At 53.6% G+C, this 20957-nt stretch overlaps 2 protein-coding genes across 2 annotated transcripts in view; one reads left to right on the top strand and one right to left on the bottom strand.

Moving 5' to 3' along the window:
• LOC111161728 (ubiquitin like with PHD and ring finger domains 1) overlaps window positions 1-3938 on the bottom strand; it is a 28425-nt gene extending 24487 nt beyond the window's left edge. The window contains exons 1-2 of the mRNA XM_022525608.1: window positions 3684-3938; window positions 2203-2369 (exon numbers count right to left, since the gene is read on the bottom strand). Of these exons, the coding sequence (XP_022381316.1) occupies window positions 2203-2355 (153 nt within the window). The 5' untranslated portion in view covers window positions 2356-2369; window positions 3684-3938. The remainder of the gene's footprint in view (window positions 1-2202; window positions 2370-3683) is intronic.
• Window positions 3939-6782: 2844 nt separating this feature from the next.
• LOC111161729 (arrestin domain containing 5) lies at window positions 6783-17533 on the top strand. The gene is made up of 3 exons (XM_022525609.1): window positions 6783-7150; window positions 8812-9017; window positions 16992-17533. Exons 1-3 carry the CDS (start codon window positions 6799-6801, stop codon window positions 17490-17492), a joined length of 1059 nt encoding a protein of 352 aa, XP_022381317.1. The 5' UTR covers window positions 6783-6798; the 3' UTR covers window positions 17493-17533.
• The last annotated feature ends 3424 nt before the right edge of the window (window positions 17534-20957 follow it).

Here is a 20957-nt window from a genome sequence, read left to right on the forward strand (position 1 = left end):
CTCCGCTGCTTTCTATCGTGGTGAGCCTGGTCTGTTTGCGGACAGGACTCACTGTGAGGTGCTGCCCTATGTCCAGTCCGTCCGCGTCCCAGCCCCCCACCCCCACCCGATAGCCAGGCCGGGGCCCCACTGGCGTCCCCAGGGAAGTTGCATCACACTCTGGGCCTGGCTTCCTCGGCCGGAAGACAGAGGCGACTGCACGTTCCCTCCCCAAGCTGCCGAGTGGGGAAGAGGAGCGCCAGGCAGGGGAACGGGCGGCCGTCACGGAGGTCACAGGGGAAACAGGAAGGCTGTGCCAAGCGTGAAAGCCGGGCTGTGAGCAGGCGGCGTCAAGAGCTCGGTCTCCAGCGCTGACCGCCGGCCAGTTGCAGGTACCCGCCTCCGGGCTCCCACACACAGGTGTTCCTGTGCTCGTCAGGCCTTATAACTTTCACAGGGGTCCTAAGGGCTTTCGTACGGGTCAGATCTCGAGCTAGGAATGAAGGGAGATGGGGGTTTGGGTACGTGGGAGTAGACAATTGTCCAGACGCCAAATGGTCTGCCTGACGCGTGCATATCCCGCTATAAAAGCAAGACCCGCAAACCCGTCCCAGACTCTAGTTAACGGCAGGCGTAAAGTGCTCACGCAGCTTACGTTGAAACACACTCCCAAAACTACCATGGACTGGTAAACAGACAGGAGGACGGAGAGCGCGGGGCTGACTGGAATGTGGCTGGATGCCAGGGCAAGCTCTAGGGGTAGGTGCTTGGGGTTCGTGGTGGCTCCAACTTTTCGGCCAGGTGGAAATGTAACAACAGCGCCTGGCACATGCCAGGTGCTCACAGATCCTCCCACTGGGGAGGACTCAATCCGATCACGTCTGAATCACACCGTGAATGGTGGAGCAGGCACACACGGAAGGCGCTCAGAAACTCTGAAAGGACCTTCGCTGAACAAAGAGATCGAGTGCGCTAATCGAAGTCGGTCTGGATGCCACAAAAAATGAGCCATGGGAGGAGGCGGGAGAGAGAGAGACAGCCCCCTTGGTAGAGCTCACTCGGGGCCCTGACTTTGCTGATTGCACAGGCCATCGGCGGGATCCGCGTCCCCTCCCCGGGCAGGGCGGGTTAACTCAGCTTTTAGAGACATTCAAGTCATCTCGTCTCTCCCAGGAAGGAGGGGAAAGGTCTCCAAGGGCACCAGGAGCCCAAGAAATTAATCATCAGGTCTCATTTCGAGTTAAGCACCCTGGAGACTCCCCACCCCCAAAAATCCGGCTGGTCGCAGAGTGTTTATTCCTCAACGGAGACAGCAGATGGCGGCAGTACCCAGTTCAAAATGCGACAACAACAAAGTCAGGCACGCGCAGCCCAACTGCAGACTTTTAATCCAGGACACGGTCCCTGTGCCCCCGCTGTCCCTACCGTGCACCCCGCTCCACGACGGCCCCTGCAGACGGGACCGACACTTTGTGCCATACCATCTCAGCTTCCCCGTGGGAAATCCCACTCACAGTAGCATGGGCCGTGCCCCCAAAGACTCCGACAAAAACAGAAACCCCCACTGCCCCTGGAGAAAGCGTCCCAAACGTGGGCAGCTGAGAAAGCCAGGGTGGCCATTTTAAACGCTTCCAGAGGCCGGGGAGAGAGCGAGAAGAAAGGACACAGAAAAGCGGGGCCCGCAGACCCCAAGGAAAGCCCCGAGCTCCTGCTCACTCCGCGGAGCAGGCCAGAGCGGCGGAAATTCCTGACCAGCAAGGCCATCTCCAGCCTCCGAACAAGCGGATCCAAATTTTTCGAAAACAGACCCTGCGGGGGTCAGACTCTAACTGGGCACAGGCTGTGGGCCATTGGTGTGTGTTTCAAAGGAAAACCCAATTCCTCCTGTCCTACTGTCTGAGGAAGCAGTCTAGGCTCTTCCTCGAAATTCACCCTTCCTCCATCGACCACCTCCAACTTCCTTTTCTAGAAATTACATTGAGGGCAGCGTCAAAAAAACAGGGGAGGTGGACTTAAAAGCCCAACGGCTCAGGACTAGAGTGCCAGCTTCCTGCCCGGTATGTCGATCTGCGAGCGGAGCCTTTGTTCCTGGCTCAGGCATTTGAGGTTTCTGTGGAGACGTGAAGCGGGACCGGACGAGGGGCGGGGAGAGTATATGGATGGTGCCTGGACCAGGCAAGAACAAAGGTGCAGGGCGGGCGGCAGCCGGCTGGGCGGGTTTACCTGCTTGCCCCTGTAGAAAAGCCTCTGGAGGCTGGGCTCCACGTGGAAGACCTCCTGGATCTTCCGCCTCAGCTCCTCCACCTTGGTCAGCCTGGACAGCGAGTCGACAGTGTGCGTCACCTTCCCGTCCATGGTGCGAACCTGGATCCACATGGCGCCTGCTGGTGCTGAGGGCGAGAGAGCGGGACCCCCGGGTCAGTGGGGCTGCTGCCACCAGCACACCGAGCAATGCTCGGGTCACCTTGGCTTTTGTCCAGTCTGTGGACGCTAGGAAACTCCCAGGACACCCTCCCGGCGCGCGGGTCCGCGGACTAGCCAGCCACAGCTGACCAGGGCCCCGCAGAGGAAATGAAGGAATTACCGCGTTAATGACCATCACGCCGTTGGAGCGAGGCGGGAAGGGAAATGAGGGGACAGCGAAGGGCATCTCGGACCACTCAGTCCAACCCGCTCCGTCTTTCATGGAGGAGAGGCGGAGGGGACGGGACGGGGGGAGCAGGGAGCGACACACACAATGTCCAGAGGAAGGAGGGCACAGCCAAATGGCGAGGAACCAGGTTCGTTCGTTCGTTCATTCATTCATTCATGCCTTGGGTTAATACTAACGCAAGAGGAAAACCCAAAAGTCCGGCGCGGGTTGGAACTTCAGAAGTCCCAGTAACTCAACTAAGTGTAACCGAAAGGGAAGGGCCACCGCCCCCCGGGACCCGGGAGCCCCCAGCCCTGGGCGCCCGCGGCCCCCGCCACCCCCCCGCGCGCGTGCGCGCGACACGGCCGGCCCCGCGGTGGCCATGGCAACCGGCCGCCCCGTCCCGTCCGCCCCCGCGCGCGCCGCGCTACTCACCTCGGCCCGGCGGCAGCCTCGCGCACCGGCTCGCGTTTTCCGGACCCCGACCCACGGGCCCAGAGCCCCTCTTATTCTCCCGCCCGTCCGCTCGGGCCACGCCAACTAGCCCACGCCCACCCCCACCGCCGGGACCGGCCGAGGGGCCCCGCGCGCCAAGTCCCGCCCCCCTTCACTTGAGCCGACTCGCTCATTGGCTCCGCCGCGCCCGGCTGCCCCGCCCAGCCCGCTCCCCATTGGCCCAGGCGCGCCCGGGGAACTAAGGGCGCGCGAAATCGGGCTCGGGCGCGACAATTGAATCGCGGGGCGCCCCGCGCGCAGGCGCGGAGCCTGACATCCTCCCCTGCGGCTCGCCAGGCCCTCCCCCCACCCGGCCGGCGCGACCCCCGCGGGGCTCTGGGTATGTTCCTCTCGCTCCTGCCGGCGCCCGGGCGGCGGGGGACGACTCCCGAGGGCCGGCAGGGCGGGGGCAGAGCCCGAGACGGCGTGGAGAGCAGCCACGCTGCGGGGCACGCGTGCGCCGGTATTGGCCCCGCGTCCCCGGGCCGCTCCCGAAAGTTTTGCAAAGTCTCCGCTCCGGGTGCGACGGGCCCTTCCCCCGGCCTGCAATGGCAGCCCGATCAGTCCGGAGGCTCACCTCTCGGCCGCCCCGATCCACTCTCCTGCCTGCGCGCCTGGCCCGGCTGGGGATGGCGATAGAGACGCGTGCGTGGCCCCGGACCCCGCGCGGACCTGCCTGCGACCCGGAACGCCTGGACGGCCACCACTGCCCGCCGCGCTGCCAGCTGCTCTGATTTTTTTTCCCGCGAAAACTCGGCGTTTGGGAGTTGCGGGGCCGCGGGAGGCCGCGCCAGGGGCGGGCTCCTGCTTGGTGATTGGCCGCCGCAGTGGCGGGAAGCGAGAAAGGGGGTGGGGGGCGCCCCCTCCTCCGTCTACCCCCACTCCGCCCAGCGGGCCACGGCCCCGCCCAGCCCTGCGCGCTCTGCTGGGCGCGCCCAGTGTGCAACCCGGCCCAGGGGCGGGAGCTGGGCGCCCCCCACTCTGCGTGTCCCTCAGGAGCCCTAGGGAACCCCGGGGCAGAGACCCCGGGTAGGGATCCCCTGACCTTTTAAGTCCCTTTCCCACAGCCCCTCTCCCGGGGCACGGGCACGCACTGACCAGTAGGGCAAGGAAGGCCGGAATCAGTGTTTAAACGCTTTAGTAGAATGTGGGGGCTCCTCTCAAGACTGCCTGTACCCCGATGGCCAGCCTGATCGCCCCAAGCTCCCATTTCCCGGCATCAGGGCCTGCTAGAGCTCCCCACCCTACCCACCCGCAGGGCTTGTTTGCTGGATTTTCCCGCCTCGTTTTCCCGCCTTCTCTGGCTGTCCAGGCGGTCAGGACTGCCCTGCCCCCTCCGCCCTGCCTGCTCTGCTCTGGCCAGTCTTCGCGGGCACAAAGTGACCCATGCTGGGCACCTACAAAGCGCCCGGACACAGTGTTTGGATCTAGGGGCGAGGCCCAACAATGGGCAAGGCCAACCCTGTTGGTGGTTTCTAGAGGGGTAAATTCTTGTCTGGAAAGAAAGGCAAAAAAAGGAGTAAGGCAAATCGTTTCATATAATAGTAGGTGGAATGAAGACAGGACAGTAGCTGGAGAGGCATGTGGGGGTGGGCAGAGAGGACATTCTGGCGGAGGTAGAGAAGTGGGCCTCTGAACGAATGACATTTGAGCTGAGATCTGAGATAGAAAACAAGGACAGATGGGTCGAGGAGGGACAGGCAAGCTCAGAGGCCTGAAAAGACTTAGAAATGTAGGGGGAGCAGCCAGGAGGCCAGGGTAGCTGGGCAGAGAGGGGACGAGCCCACAGAGGTGTCATCTAAGGCCTCGGGGGGCCTTTGGTTATCTGTTGAGAGCAGTGAGCAGCATGGGGAAGGCTGTGAGCCCAAGAGTAATGACCTCCACCTTCTGCGTGTACAGGTTTTTTCGGACCCGAGCAGAGTCCCTTGTAGGCACTGCTCCTTCTTTACCCAGATGGTAGATGGAACAATGCCCCCCACCCCCCCCCCCCCCCCGTGCCCTGGCCAGAGCTAGCCATATCCTAATCCCTGAGCCTGTGAATATGGTAGCCTCCAGGGCAAAAGGGACTTTGCCAATGAGATCAGATTCAACATCTTCCAGTGGGGGAGATCATCCTCGATGATGCAGGGGTGTCCAAAATCATCACAAGGGTCCTAACAAGTGAAGCAAGAGAGGCAGAAGGACCACATCAAAGAAGTGACAAGAGGGGCGCCTGGGTGGCTCAGTGGGTTGAGCCGCTGCCTTCGGCTCGGGTCATGATCTCAGGGTCCTGGGATCGAGTCCCGCATCGGGCTCTCTGCTCAGCGGGGAGCCTGCTTCCCTCTCTCTCTCTGCCTGCTTCTCTGTCTACTTGTGATCTCTGTCTGTCAAATAAATAAATAAAATCTTAAAAAAAAAAAAAGAAGTGACAAGAGAAGTAGATGTTGGAATGATGAGAGCAACAGACAAGGAACGTGGGAAACCTATAGAGGCCAGAAAAGGTGAGTGACAGATTCTCTCCTAGAACCCTAGGACACCTTGATTTTAGCCTCTTAAGACTTGTTTAGGACTTCTGACCTCCAGAACCGTAGGAGAATGAATTTGTGGTTTTTAAGTCACTAAAATTGTGGAGATTTGTTTTAGATGTCATAGGGAACAAATAGAGTCCAAATACAAAGTCTGGAATTTTTTTTTAAGTTTTATTTATTTTTTTTTATTTTTCATTTTTTAAAAGATTTTATTTATTTGACAGACAGAGATCACAGGTAGGCAAGGAGGCAGGCAGAGAGAGAGGGGGAAGCAGGCTCCCTGCTGAGCAGAGAGCTCGATGTGGGGCTCGATCCCAGGACCCTGGGATCATGACCTGAGCCGAAGGCAGAGGCTTAACCCACTGAGCCACCCAGGCGCCCCCAAAGTCTGGAATTTGTTGTTAACTTCCTCCAACTTCAGAACTCCGTCTGTATGCTACTGAGTGTCTTTCTGGACCCACAGTCATCAGCTGCATATAGAACACATCTCACGGACGGGCAGGTGTCAGGCTGGCCTCCCTGAGTCTGTGAGGCAGGTGAGATCTTTCTCATTGAGGACAAGCCCGGAGTCAAGCAGACATTGGTGGGCACAAAGCCTACAGAGACTAAGTCCCACCCTGCAGGGTCTTCCCATTCGATGGGGGAGACCAGGTGTAAAGAGAAATGTCAAATGTGTAAGGAGATGGTGTTCATGTTTACATGGAACTAAGCATTCAGCCAGGACACACCAGATTTCATGTCCTGGCCATATCTATAATGTTTTCTTTTTCCTAACAGGAACTGGCTGGTATAGAGAATGACCCATTAAAATGACAGTGATTGTGTATGAGCTTAACCAGTCTATGGACCCTGAGAAGTGCACATACCACATTCGGGGGCCATCTGCTAGAGCAGAAAAGACTTGGGGCCCATCTCTAAGCAGAGCTCCTAAGGAGCATCCCCCCCCAACCCCCGCCCAGGTCTCTAATCTCCGAGCATGACGACAGGTGCTCCCTATGGGGTAGGAATGCTAGGGTCTTGCGGTTGTTTTGGCTTATGTATCCGTTATTTCTTAGGAAAAAGGGATCAGGTTGTCATCTCATACATCAGTGAGGACTTTGGAATTCCCAAGCTGTCCCACCCCTGCACAACAGCCTCATCTCCCCTCCCAGCCCCTAGGGAGCCCCTTCCCAGAACCCTGGCTGGATGATGTCACAGACAGGTGACCTCACTGCGGCAAAGGAACCGGGAATCTCAGTGGCATGGGGGAGGAGGGAGGATGTGTCCCCACCACCCCAACCCCCCATGTCTGTGGTGAAATCGATCGAATTAGTGTTGCCCAAGGATGCCATCTACCTGGCCGGCTCCAGCATCAAAGGGCAGGTGGTTCTAATTCTGAACAGCACCCTGGTGGACCCTATTGTGAAGGTCGAGCTCGTGGGAAGGGGCTATGTGGAGTGGAATGAAGAAATCGGGGCGTCACGTGATTATAGCAGAGATGTTATTTGCAACAACAAGGCCGACTATGTGCACAAGATGAAGACATTCCCAGTAGAGGGTAAGGATGAAGCCAGCAGCCACCTCTAGCCATAATAGGAACCTGGGTCTGGAAGGTAAACATGTGTGCTAGGGGATCAGCAAAGCCCCAGGGATACCAGAAATGGGCAGAGGCCGGGTCCCTCCCAAGGAGGGAAGCTGTGTATAACAATGACCATCAGATACACATTAACACGAAAATAACAAGACAGAAGGAGCTGATCAGAACCCAGATATTCAAACTGAACTCACAAAGTCATTTCCCTGCGGGGACAAAATGTTAGCCTTAGTCCAATGACCACTTGGAGAGGCCAAAAACAAAAACAAAAACAAATCTGTCTTGTTATTTGACAAATAAATCTCCCTCTGACAGTGAAATATGCAAGGAGACAAAATCATCAGTCCTATGGTCCCAGGGAACAAGTGAGGAGGCAGGGAAGACATTCTAGGGAGAGAAGAACCAGTTCCCAGCTCCAGCGGTTTCAGATCCCCAGTCTGGACAGACCTCAGGAAGGCTGAGCTGCCCGGGAGCCACACGTCCATCCCTGAGTGTGTACACGGGAGTGTTCCCATGTATTCCACAGCTCTCGGCCCACACTTGGCTGAACAAAGTTTAATTTTAGACTTTTAAAATTTTTAGATTGGGAGGTCATGGAGAGGCCTCTTCAAAGATAACTATGGAGCTCAGAGCTGAGCGTGCAGATAATCTAGGGGAGGAATTGCAACCCGCTGGCCCTTACTGCTCAGCAACAGCCTCTCTGTGTCCCGCTAGCCCTTCTGGAACATGGGAACTGGAAAAAGGGGCTGCCCCATGAGATTACTTTGAGGAGTTAGTGATTTAATGGTATATAAAGGGCTTAGACTAGTGTGGGGCATACAGTAAGTGCTTTGTAAGTGTTCGTTTTCTCAACCCACCCAGACACCCCCAGCATCACCATCCCTTCCCATGGCCGGGCATTTCCCCTCAAAAGCATAACCCCGAGCCTCCGATGGATTCACTCATTTATTTCGCTTTACTGATCGCCTTCTGCACATGGCACTGGGCCAGAGGCTCGGGGTGGGGCCATGGACGGAACAAACCGGGTCCCCGGAGTCATCGGGATTGCCACCCAGCGGCCAAGACACGAGAATGAGAGGCTTTGGGATGAATGAAAGACACAGTAAATAAAATAGGGGAGGCTGTAGAAATGGGGGCCGGGTGAGTTTCTCCCTGGTCCTCTGTTGCCTCTCAATCAATGTTAAGTGCCTACTGTATGCAGGGCACTGAGGGCCAAGCTCAGGGAGGGCAGGGAGCTGAACTGGTAAATAAAGCCTAAAACCTACAGTAGGGGCCTAAGATGGGTTTGCTAAACCAATGTGAGACTAAGGGCTGGACCTCCAGTTTCTCAGACCCAGAGTAAGGACAAGCACATCCCTATGGTAGTTTGCATAATTTGGGGTGACCACCCCAGCCACCTCACCCACCCAGGTGTCCCCCCACCTCCAGCCCAGCTGAGGCCTAGACCTAATATTCGTGGACCGTGCAGATCCCTAAAAGCACAGAACTCAGCCTAGCTTGGGGACAGGTAGGCCAGACCCAGAGCAAACCCCCTGCCAAAACAACAAATAAAGAAAGGGGGGGGGGGGGGGGGGAGGAAAAAGATTCTAGAACCTTCTGATGGCATCGGTGTGTTTTGCTTTCAGATAATTGGTTAAGTGCAGGCAGCCACACCTTTGAATTCCATTTCAGCTTACCTCCCAGGCTTCCTTCTACCTTCACCAGCAAAATCGGCCGTGTCTTCTACTTCATGCAAGCCTCCTGCGTGGGCCGGGAGCACATTCTGGCAAAGAAGAGGATGTACTTGTTGGTTCAAGGGACTTCGGACTTCCACAAAGAAAACCCATTGCAGGTAGCGATGGGGGAGGGGCAGTGGTGCGGCCGTCCTCCAAGCTCACCCAAGGCAGGTGGGAAGGCGGGGAACAGAGATGGCCCCTATCGGGAAGAAGGAAAGTTGCTGATGGCTCTCTGTGGGGCCCAGTGAGTTCACAAAAGGTGAATCAGAAACCAGGGTAGGAACTAAGGCAGCGGGCGGCAGGGGTGGGTGGTGCGGGTGGCTGTCACCCAGGATAATCTTGCCTCCGCTGGGAGGACAGGATGGTATGGGTCTGGGGACATCTACAGTTGACAGGTCTGGAGAGGGGGGCTACTGGCCATCGAGGGAGTGGGGGCTCAGGTGCTGTTCGATACCCCAAAGAGAATGACCGGACCCCTCTGCAAATGACGTTGCCTCTCTGTGCCTCCATCTCCACATCTGTAAAATGGGCAGACAGTGCCTGGCTTGCAGAACGTCCCACAGTGCCTGGCACAGGTTGGGGGATGGGCCCCATGAACCTTGTCAAGCCTCCAACACCAGTATTACAAATATCATGGGGATCATCTCAAGCCCGGCCAACAATCTGGGATGGTCCTGGAGGGTCCCAGGAAGGGTAGACGTTTGGAGGGGTGGAACAGCCCTGGGAGGGCCAGACCTGAGCTCAAGGCCCCCTTGACCGCCTGCTCCCTGTGTTACCCTGAGCAGACTATGGCCCCTCTCTGGCCTTCCCTTCAGAGCTAATCTACAGGGCAGGGGGGCAGGGCACAAGGCAGAAGCTGGGGTGAAATATTGGGGTTGGGTGAGACTCAGCCTGAGATCTGGTCAACAGATACTTCATTAGCTAGAGGGCCTTGGGGAATTCATAACACCTCCTAGAGCCTTGACTGTCCTGATCTGTACAATGGGGAGAATAATTCTTCCCTTGATGGGTACCCATGAAGACTGCAAAGTGCTCAGCACGGTGTCTGCACCCCCAGGAGATGCCCTGTAAACAGGAAGATCTAAAATCAAGATCATAGCAGCAAAGGGAGTTATCACAGATAAGTTTTGAGGATATGAAAATAGTGTTTTTCAACTACTCAATACTGTCTTTAACCGACTGGAGGAGGTGACATTTTAGCAGAGAACTGAAAGAGGAGAAAGGGGGAAACCATGGGGATATCTGGGGTAGAGGGTTCCAGGCAGAGCAAACAGCCCATGCAAAGGCCCAGTGGCAGGACTGTGCCTGGCATGTTGGAGGAACATTGTGGGGGCCACATAGCTGGAACAGAGTGAAGGAAGGGGTGAGGGGGAAGAAGGTAAGAGCAGGGAGGGAACAAAAGGCCTCAGGAAGGCTTAGACTTTCATCCTGATGCAGGTGAGAGAACTGGTGGACAAGGGGGTCATCACTGGATTCCCTCTGGCTGCTTTGGGGAGGATAAACAACGGGGAGCAGGGGGAAGGCAGGAGCTGGGGCCAGGGCAGGGATTACCACTCTGGCGCAGTGAGCTCAACCAGGTAGAGCCGGTCTTTTTTTCTTTTTTTAAGATTTTAAAAAATTATTGGAGAGAGAGAGTGCGTACGTGCGAGCCCAGGGAAGAGCAGAGAGGGAGAGGGAGTCTGAAGCAGACTCCACCCTGAGACCAGAGCCCAGTGTGGGGCTCAATTCCACAAACGCCTGATCATGACCTGAGCTGAAACCAAGAGTTGGATGCTCAATGGGCCAAGCCACCCAGGTACCCCTGCATGGTAGTTTGTCTGTCCTCGGAGCAGCCAGAGGCAGTCAGGCGATGACCTTCCTCTTCCCCCACAGCCCTCCTGGTCTTCCATTTCATTCAGGGTAAAGACCAAAGTCCCCCCTGCCTGCCCACAGGCCCTGCCTGACCTGCCCCCTCCCCTTCGCTTTCTCAGCTCCCGCCCAACAGGTCTCCTTGCTGTCCTTCCAATATGCTGGCCTGGTCCTGCCCCAGGGCCTTTGCACAGGCTGTGCCTGCCACCCGGAACCTTCCCCCTCAACTTTCAGATCTTTGTTCAGAAGCCATGTAGACACTCACCTGGCTGAGTCAATTCTCACAACCCCAACAGAGGGCAATTTAGCTGTATCTATTCCAATTAAAATGAACGTGCACTTTGCCCCAGCCATTTTCCTTCTAGAAATTTCTCCTACTGGTATTCTTTCACTTGTGACATGACCTCTCACGGCAATGTTCTCGTGCCAAGAAATTGGAATCAGCCTAAATGCTCATTGCCAAGGGAGTGAAAGTAGCAAAGGAATATTCTATCGGTAAGTTAGAGAGAGAGAGAGAGAGAAACAGACAGAAGCAGAACAAGGCAGCTCTTGGCATCAGGACCTCTAAGTCGCGGGCTTGAGTGAGCACAGCAAAGCTCAGAACAAAGTGTCTAGCCTGCAAGTGAGAAATGCACTTCCTTGCAGGTGTAACAAACGTCTCCGGAAAGAGATCAGAGAAACTAGCAACAGACACTTGCCCCCCTGGGAGGGGAGCCCGGAGCCAGGAGAAGCAAACATTTTCCCCTTCCACTTGTTTTTAACAGCTTTATTGAGCTATAATTCACATATTTTTTAAAAGATTTTATTTATTTATTTGACAGAGACACAGCGAGAGAGGGAGCACAAGCAGAGGAAGTGGGAGAGGGAGAAGCAGGCTTCCCACTGAGCAGGGAGCCCGATGCGGGGCTCGATCCCAGGACCCAGGGATCATGACCCGAACCGAAGGCAGTGGCTTTAACCCACTGAGCCACCCCGGAGGCCCCTAGAATTCACATATCTTATAATCTCCTCATTGAAAGTGTACAGTCGAATGACTTCTCTCGTGTTCGCAGAGTTGTGCGGCCATCACAACTCTACTTGAGAACACTGTCATCACCCCAGAGGGAAGCTTGCATCCCTTGGCTGTCACCCCTCCAAACTCCTCACACCCCTCCCCCAGCCCTGGCCACCGCTAATCCCCTTCCTCTCTCCCCGGATTTGCCTGTTCCGGCCATTTCAGGGAAATGGAATCGTATTATAGGGAGGCTTTTTACGTCTGACTGATTCCACTCACCAGCGTATTGTCCGTGTCTCATCCCTTTTAACAGCCATCTCGTAACATTCCATCTTGCAGGTGGACCACATTTTGTGTGCGCATTTGTGCATGATGGATACTTGGATTGCTTGCGCTTCTTGGCCATGTTTCGTGGATGTATCTTCTTGTTTCTCTTGGCTGGATACCTGGAGAGGAATTGCTGGGCCAGATGGCCACTCCCTTGAGCATTTGAGGCCCCCCCCCCAGCCTGTTTTCCACTATGCGTGGACTGCTTTTGGGTTCCCTCCAGCCCTGCACAGGGCAGCTCATTTCCCTACCTCCTCTCCACTCTTTGTATCTTTAGAATCTTGAAGGACAAGACTGTGTTGCCTCTTCCCCAAAGTCAGTACCGTTTGGGAAAGGAGCTTGTCCCAGAGACATTTCCTAACCATTGGCTCCAAGCGAGCCCCCACCGCACCTCTCCTTAGTTCATACCCTTGGTTTGCCTCTGGCCACAACTTCATCACTGTCCCTTATCAGAAATGACCTGGTTCATTTTCAGCGAGCTGATTGTGTGTCCCTCTCCCTCCCCCGTCCCACCCACCAGGAGCAGGGAGCTCCAGCACCACCCACCACCACCAGGGGCTGGTCCTAACTGCTATGGGTTTTCCTTGAACTTGGCACCAAGTTGATGCCAATAAGTACTGTTTGGATGAGGCCCCCCCATAAAGTTTCACATGTGCCAAAGGAATTCGGGGCTCCCAGACACTCCCCAGATCCAGGAAATCCAGTGTTGGGTGTGTTAACCCCCCCAACATTATTGGGAATCGGGGCGCTTTGGCTACCCTGCCTGACCTAGCATGGGAGTCCCCACTGGGCCACTGTGGGAATGGCTGGGCCCCTCTCTCAAGTACAGGCAGAACTACAGGCTTGGCCTTGAGTTAGGGCAGCAAGTTCCTCCATGCCCCCAGGGTCCTAACGCATGCAAGGAATTTTCGAATAAGACTGGAGGGATTTAGAATAAAACTGCCTGAAGTTAGCCTCCTGGAGGAGAGGCAGGGAGGGGAAGACGGAGGCAAGGGGGCCAGAGGCAAGGGGAGAGGTGAGGTCACCTAGGGTCATGGGTCAGGCCCAGGTCTCCCAAGAAGAAAGGCATCTGATCTAGAGCAGTGTTTTTCAAACCTCAGGTCACGACCCATTCATGGGTTGCAAAATCAATTTAGCAGGGTGCAAATATATTTGCATAAAATGAAAGAATCCCAAGACCAACCTAGAAAATATTAGAAACAAAGTCACTCTTGTGGGTTGCAAACATTGTGTGTGTGTGTGTGTGTGTGTGTGTTTTTAATAGAAGAAGAAAACAGAACAGAATAAAATACATAGAACAGGAAGCGAAGAAAATCTGGTTGGCGGCTTACAATCAACTTCTTAAAAACGAAAGAATAGAACAAAATATAAATGTGGTGGGTTGCAACAGCTTTGTTTCTATAACATCAGTGTGTTGGACAGCATATAATAGTTGTGAAAAAGCAGAATAGAGAATTTATCAGAACAAGATTAATTTGGTGGGTTACAGCCAGCTAATGTTCGTAAAATGTTGGTTTTGTATAAAACAAAACAATAGAATAAAGAAAGTAGGCTAAAAATAACAGGAAAACAAATCCAGAGGGTTGCAATGAATATTTTTTCTTTTTTTTTAAAGATTTAATTTATTTATTTGACAGAGATCACAAGTAGGCAGAGAGGCAGGCAGAGTGAGAGGGAGCAGCAGGCTCCCCACTGAGCAGAGAGCCCGATGTGGGGCTCAATCCCAGGACCCTGAGATCATGACCTGAGCTGAAGGCAGAGGCTTAACCCACTGAGCCATCCAGGTGCCCTTATTTTTTCTAAGATTTTATTTACCTATTTGATAGAGAGTATCTGACTTGTACTGTATGTGGCTTGCAAAGCCTAAAATACTTGTCATCAGTCATCCTTTAGAGAAAAAGTTCACCAGCTCATGGCTCAGAGCAACTCTCATGTGTAAGAGCAGGAAAAAATGCCTTCAGGATGCTCCTTCTAGCACTTTATGATATCAAGCACATAGAAACATACATGTAGCACATAGCACGTAAGTGTCCCTCTTGTCCAGGGCGGGTGGGGGGCAGATGAGTGAATCGGTTATTTTCCAACACACTCAGTGGCCATGGGAAAACCAAAGAACCAGAAGGTCAGGCACTAGCATGAATGCATTTCAATGACAAAATGCTGAGCTAGAAAAGGGAACTGCTAGAAAACATGGACAGCTTGATATATTTTAAGTATTAATATATGTAAAACAGGGGCGCCTGGCTGGCTCCATTGGTAGAGCATGGGACTCTTGATCTCAGGGTCGTGAGTTCGAGCCCCATGCTGGGCATGGAGCATACTTAAAAAAACTTTTTTAATTAAGAAAAAAAATATAGGGCACCTCGGTGACTCAGTTGTTAAGCGTCTGCCTTCAGCTCAGGTCATGACCTCAGGGTCCTGGGATCGAGCCCCGCCTCGGGCTCCCTGCTCAGCGGGAATCCTGCTTCTCCCTCTACCACTCCCCCTGCTTGTGTTCCCTCTCTTGCTGTTTCTCTCTGTCAAATAAATAAAATATTAAAAATTTTTTTAAAAATATGTAAAACAGTACTATATACTTCTACCACAAGCTCATGGATTCCTAAGTAATATAAAAGTTCACATGAGAATGACAAAAACGGGTCTGGCAAAGAAGGGGAGGAAGGAGGCAAGGGGCAGAGGACCTAGAACCCCATGGATTTCAATGGAATCTGTAATGTTTCCTTTCTTCCTAGAAGATACATTTGAGCTTGTTAATATTGTTCTTCTCACACTTTCTTCTTAAACAATACATCTTGCAATAGGTCCTTCTGTGTAGGTAGTAAGAGCGCAACTGTGTCGGCACAGCAAAGCGATTGCTATAGAATTCAGGCTGTTGCCGTTTGTAGGCAGGGGTGGGGGCAGGGCACAGGTGAGGGACTTTGGGAGGAAAATTGGCAAATCCCTACTTCTTGGGCGGAGGTTACAAGAGTTGACTTTGTAATAACACAGTTACGTATTTGCTTCATGGAGTTTTCCGAGTTAGTTTCTTAATAATGCTTAGGAGTGTTTTTAAATACCCACAGATGTGGGGCGCCTGGGTGGTGTGGTTGGTTGAGCATCTGACTCTCGGTTTTGGCTCAAGTCATGATCTCAGGGTCATGAGATCGAGCCCCACATGGGGTTCTGCGCTCGGCATGGTCTGCTTGAGATTCTCTCTCTCTCCCTCTGACCCTCCCACTTGTGCTCTCCCTCTCTCTCAAATAAATACATAAATCTTAAAAAAAAAAAAATCCAGGGGCGCCTGGGTGGCTCAGTGGGTTAAAGCCTCGCCTTCGGCTCAGGTCATGATCCCAGGGTCCTGGGATCGAGCCCCACATCGGGCTCTCTGCTCAGCAGGGAGCCTGCTTCCCTCTCTCTCTCTGCCTGCCTCTCTGCCTACTTGTGATCTCTGTCAAATAAATAAAATCTTTAAAAAAAAATCCAGATATGATAAACCCCCCCGTTCAGGATAGAGAGAGCCAGGAAGTATGGGGGATGGCATGAGGGAGGGGACTATGGGGACTTCAACCAGATCTCTCATGTTTTTATTTTAAATTGTGGCAAAATACGCATAACATAAAACTTACCGTCTTAACCGTGAGGGTTGAGTACATTCACGTGGTTTTACAACCCCGATATTTTATTTCTTTTTTTTTAAGATTTTATTTATTTATTTGACAGAGATCACAAGTAGGCAGAGAGGCAGGCAGAGAGATGGGGGGAAGCAGGCTCCCCGCCAAGCAGAGAGCCCGATGAGGGGCTCGATCCCAAGACCCTGAGATCATGACCCAAGCTGAAGGCAGAGGCTTATCCCGCTGAGACACCCAGGCGCCCCTGATATTTTATTTCTTAAACGAGGAGAGATCTGAAACAAATCAGGAGAATGTGTAAATGCCAATGAAGCGGGTCATAGGAACATAGCAGCGCTGGGCTAGGAAATGGTTAACAACCCGCTGTGGTGTGGGGCAGCCGTGATGTACTGTTTCCCAATTTCTCTGGTGAAAGTTCTCCCATTAGGGCCAGTTTCAAGTGACCAACTTGAGGTCACTAATGGGAAGTAGGAGGGGAGTTTGGGAAGTATTTTTCACACTATTCTCTCTCTCTCTCTCTCTTTTGGTATGCTGAAAGGGAACACAGATGCGTGCGCGTGCACACACACACACACACACACACGCTTGTAAAAAGTGTCGATTTCCTCTGCAAGAAGACACCGGAAGCCAGCAAAAGTGGAAAGTGATCATTCTAAGTCCCGTTCCTCCAGTCCACCACCACATCACATCAAATCCTTTAAAATATCACCCACAAATCAAAAATAAAAGGTCACCGAAGGCACTCATTAAATATGATGCACATTTGACTTTATTTGCAAGCCAGCAGCCGATGGGTCGACAGGACGGCAGCATTTTGAGGCGTTTATTGAAACACACGACATACTTTCAACTCTATGGTTTTCCTTTCATGATTCAGAGCCCGCGATATTTTCTCCTAAAGTCTGAACTGCCTGGGTAAGCCCCAAGGCTTGGGTTTAGACTGTGAGACATTTCCTGTCTTCTAGAAAACCAAGGCCCAGAAAAGTCAAGCTGCTTACTCGAGGTCACACAGCAAGTGAGCAGGGGATGTTGGGGTAAAGCCAGGGTCTTGTGGATTTCTTAGGCTTAGTTTACAGATGAGGAAGTTGCTCATCAGAAAGGCAGAGGATATGGAATAAAGCACGCTGGGAGATCATGCCAGGGTCTTGCCTGCTAACTCCCCAGGGCTCCAGATCCTATCTTACTGCCTCTTACTTAGGAGAGTCCCAAAAGCTCAAGGTTGGCGGGAGCTCTGATGGAGGAGTGTTAGGCAGGCGAGCGGAGGGCTGCGATCCCTCACGGTTGTCTATCCACCCCCCCCCCGCCCCTTATAGAATCCTCTGCTGGTAGAGGCTGAGAAGAAGGTCTCCTACAACTGCTGCGGCCAGGGTACCATCTGCCTACAAATCCAGATGGAAAAGAACACCTTCGTCCCAGGGCAGAGGATCATCTTCACCACGGAGATCAACAACCAGACCGGCAAGTGCATCAAGACGGTCATCTTCGCCCTCTACACCCATGTGCAATACGAGGGCTTCACCCCCAACGCGGAGCGGCGGTTGCGGGTGGAAAGCAGTGAGCTGCTCCGGCAGGAGGCCAACACGCAGATCACACCTTTCGACACCACCAAGATCGTCAGCACCTTCAACCTCCCGCAGGTGCTGTCCGTGAGCAGCAGCCTGCAGGACGGCGAGATCATGAGTACCCGCTATGAGCTGGTCAGCGCGGTCCACCTGCCCTGGTCCCTGACCAGTGTGAAGGCCAAGGTTCCCATCATCATCACCAGTGCCCCTGTGGACCCAGACAGCTGCCCGATGCTGGAGTGCCAGGATTAAGTGCCCAAACTTCTAAATATTAAAAGCTTTATCGGACTCTATGGGGCAGCCCTTTCTTTGTCTGGCACAGACGGTCTTTGGATGGGTCGGGTTGTGGTCAGCACGTGCCTGAGCCTCCCCACCCTGTGGCCACTTAGGCATCAGTGTCTCCCGGCCCCAGACAGTTCACCAAATGCCAGGAGAAGGAGGAAACTGACAAGGTCTTCCAGTAGCCCCACCTCCGTTAGCGCTCCAGACCCACTTCCGTGCTGGGTCGTACAGTGCCTAGAACTTGGGGTCTCCAACTGGGGCAGTTCTGCCTTCCAGCTGCACTAGCAAAGGCTGGTGGTCCTGGTTCTCACCAGGGAGGGGGGACAGAGGCTGCTCCGGGTAGTGGGTGAGTGGGGGTCAGAGGTGCCACTCACTGGCCCGCGATGGCCAGGCTGGCCTCACCCCACAGAATGACCCAACCCCAAAGGTCCGTAGCGCCAAGGGGGAGAAAACGTGCGTTCATTATCTGGGGGGAAAGTTGAGTTCGATCCCTAGCTCACACTAGACACCTGAATAAATCCCCAATGTATCAGGCGGCAGAAACCAGGGTGACCCCCTGGCATCTGTGAGTTCCCTCCTCTCTGCTCCCCACTTCGTGTGTGTATTTATTTTTTTTATTATTTTTTAAAAGTATTTATTTGACAGAGTGAGATCACAAGTAGGCATAGAGGCAGGAAGAGAGAGAGAGAGAGGAGGAAGCAGGCTCCCCACTGAGCAGAGAGCCCGATGCGGGGCTCGATCCCAGGACCCTGAGATCATGACTGAGCCGAAGGCAGAGACTTAACCCACTGAGCCACCCAGGGGCCCCTCATGTGTGTATTTAAATGTGTGCAGGATCCCAGGATATCCTCAGCTGGCCAGATGGTTAGGGAATACAGAGTCTCCTGGGGGTCCTGGGAATCCCCTAACCTACTGGGTCTCACCCAGAGGGATCCTGCCCCTCAGGGGACACTAGGCAACACCTGGGGACATTTGTGATAGTCATGACTGTGAGTGTTCTGCCACTGAGTGGATGGGGTCAGGAATGCTGCTCAACATTCCAGAGCGGACAGGACAGTCCCCCCACAATTAAGAATGATCTGTCCCCTTGGGATGCCTGGGTAGCTCAGTCGGTGAGCATCTGCCTTTGGCTCAGGTCATGATCCCAGGGTCCTGGGATCGAGCCCTGAGTGGGGCTCCCTGCTCAGTGGGGGAGGCTGCTTCTCCCTCTCCCTCTGCCTCTCCCCCTACTCGTGCTCTCTTACTCACTTTCTTTTTCTCAAATAAATAAAATCTTAAAAAACAAAAAGAATTATCTGGCCCCCACGGACTCTTAATGATAGAGAACACACTGATGGTCCCCAGAGGGGAGGTGGGGGGGGTGGGTTAAATGGGTGATGGGGATTAAGTCACCCACTTGCTGTGATGAGCACTGGGTGAGGTATGGAGATGCTGAATCGCTGTATTGTACATTTGAAACTAATATTATGCTGTATGTTAACAAAGTGAAATTTAAATAAAAACTTTTAAAAAGAGAATGATCTGGCCCCAAACGTCAGCACTGTTGAAGGGGAAAGACGCTGGGCAGGTGTTGCCAAGTACCAGGGTTGGGTCAGGGTGGCGCCCTCTTACACTCACAGCCTCCCAGCTCTACCCCACCTCACTCAGGGTAGAAGCCAGAGTTCTCCCAACACAGGACTTACACATCTGCCCATGTGTCAGCCCTGACCATCAGTCACCTGCACCTGACCTGGTCCCCTACAGTCTGCCCTGCCCGCAAATAAAAATCCAGGATGCCGGGACGCCTGGGTGGCTCAGTTGGTCGGACGACTGCCTTCGGCTCGGGTTATGATCCCGGGGTTCCGGGATCGAGTCCCACATCGGGCTCCCAGCTCCATGGGGAGTCAGCTTCTCCCTCTGACCTTCTCCTCCCTCATGCTCTCTCTCACTGTCTCGCTCTCAAATAAATAAATAAATAAAATCTTTAAAAAAAAAAATCCAGGATGCCTTGTGACATTTGCATTTCAGAAGAACAATACCATTTTAGCATAGTTATGTCCCATGCCATATCTGGGATATGCTGAGGCTTAAAAAAAATCACTTGCTGTTTATTTGGTACTGTAATTTCACCGGGTGTCCTGTATTTTGCCTGGCAATCTGATTCCTTAAGCAACCGGAAGGCACTGAGCACGCATCAGGCCGCCTGGGTCCATCGGGTCTCGATGACACTCACCCTGGCCTACAAGGCTCCCCCTGGTCAGGAATGAAGGAATGCGTCCCTGATGCCACCCATTCCTGTTCTTCTCCCACTTCTCAGATTTTTGGTGTCTGCTTTCTTCAAAGTCCTATCATCCATGCCTCCTCTTTCAGGAAGGCTTCCTGCCATACCAGGTAAGCACCTCTCACCCTCCTCTACCAGGTCCTGAAGCGTATGACTTTCAAGGGTCATCTCTGCAGATGATAGATCTAAGTAATAACAGAAACAACGAGGACAATAACACCACGGCAAGGACTGGCTCCATTCATACCCCATTTTCCTTCTTCCTCCTGGGCCAATGGCTGGACTACATTTCCCAGCATCCCTTGCAGTTGGGTGTGGCCACGTGATTGAGCTGACCAATGGCGCGGAAGACGATCACGGCCGACGGCCATGTGACTGATCTGGCCAAGTGACGTGAGTCACTTCAGGCCAGATCCATTAAAAACGGGTCACGGGAATCTCGTTCTCTGTTTCCCTTTTTGCCAGCTGCTTGGAGAGGAGTGTTTGAAGGGGAGCTGCCCAGGAAACTTGATCTGCGCTCGACTGTTGCAAAGATAAGGAATAAAACTTTATTGAATAAGCAACAGCTGCTGAAATTGACAATTTCTTCTTCCAGCTCTTGGTCTACCCTAGGATTTCTCCAGCTCTGCATATTGACATTTGGGGGTCACATAATTCCGTTTATAGGGGACAGTCCTGTGCGGGGGAGGACGTTGAACAGCATCTCCTGCTTTTACCCACTAGATGCCAGGAGCATCCCCCAAGCTGTGACAACAGAGAGATGTCTCCAGACAGCACCAAGAATCCCTTGGGTGGGCAGAATCACCCTCAGTCGAGAGCCTCTAGTCTACTCTTATCATACAAGTGGCTACATGTGTGGAGGCCTTTGGACATTTCAGGGACGGGGACTCAGTGTGGCCATAGCTGAACCTGTCATCTCGTCTTCTCCCCACCCCTGCCCCACCTGCTCCGTCTTCATCTCCCCTCATGAAGACCCCACCTACACCTTCTATTCTCCCAAGTCCTGTTTGTTTGACTTCCTAAGTACCTGCTCAACCTGTCCACTTCTCTCCATCTCCCCTGCCACCACCTGAACCCAGGCCACCATCAATGCTTACCCGGATGATGGCTGTAGCCACCTCCCAGGCGCTGTGTTCTCTCACCCCTGCACCCTTACTCCAGCAGCCCGAGATGGA

Source organism: Enhydra lutris, unplaced genomic scaffold (genome assembly GCF_002288905.1).
Source record: "Enhydra lutris kenyoni isolate GAN:26980312 unplaced genomic scaffold, ASM228890v2 scaffoldscaffold86, whole genome shotgun sequence".
In the NCBI taxonomy this organism is placed as follows: domain Eukaryota; kingdom Metazoa; phylum Chordata; class Mammalia; order Carnivora; family Mustelidae; genus Enhydra; species Enhydra lutris.

Bases quoted from the DNA above. Each gene is read 5' to 3' on its own strand.
- LOC111161729 (XM_022525609.1), top strand. From the start codon at position 6,799: ATGATGTCACAGACAGGTGACCTCACTGCGGCAAAGGAACCGGGAATC. The intron at 7,151-8,811 runs GTAAGGATGAAG...TTTTGCTTTCAG, and splicing joins GAAGACATTCCCAGTAGAGG to ATAATTGGTTAAGTGCAGGC. The intron at 9,018-16,991 runs GTAGCGATGGGG...CGCCCCTTATAG, and splicing joins ACAAAGAAAACCCATTGCAG to AATCCTCTGCTGGTAGAGGC.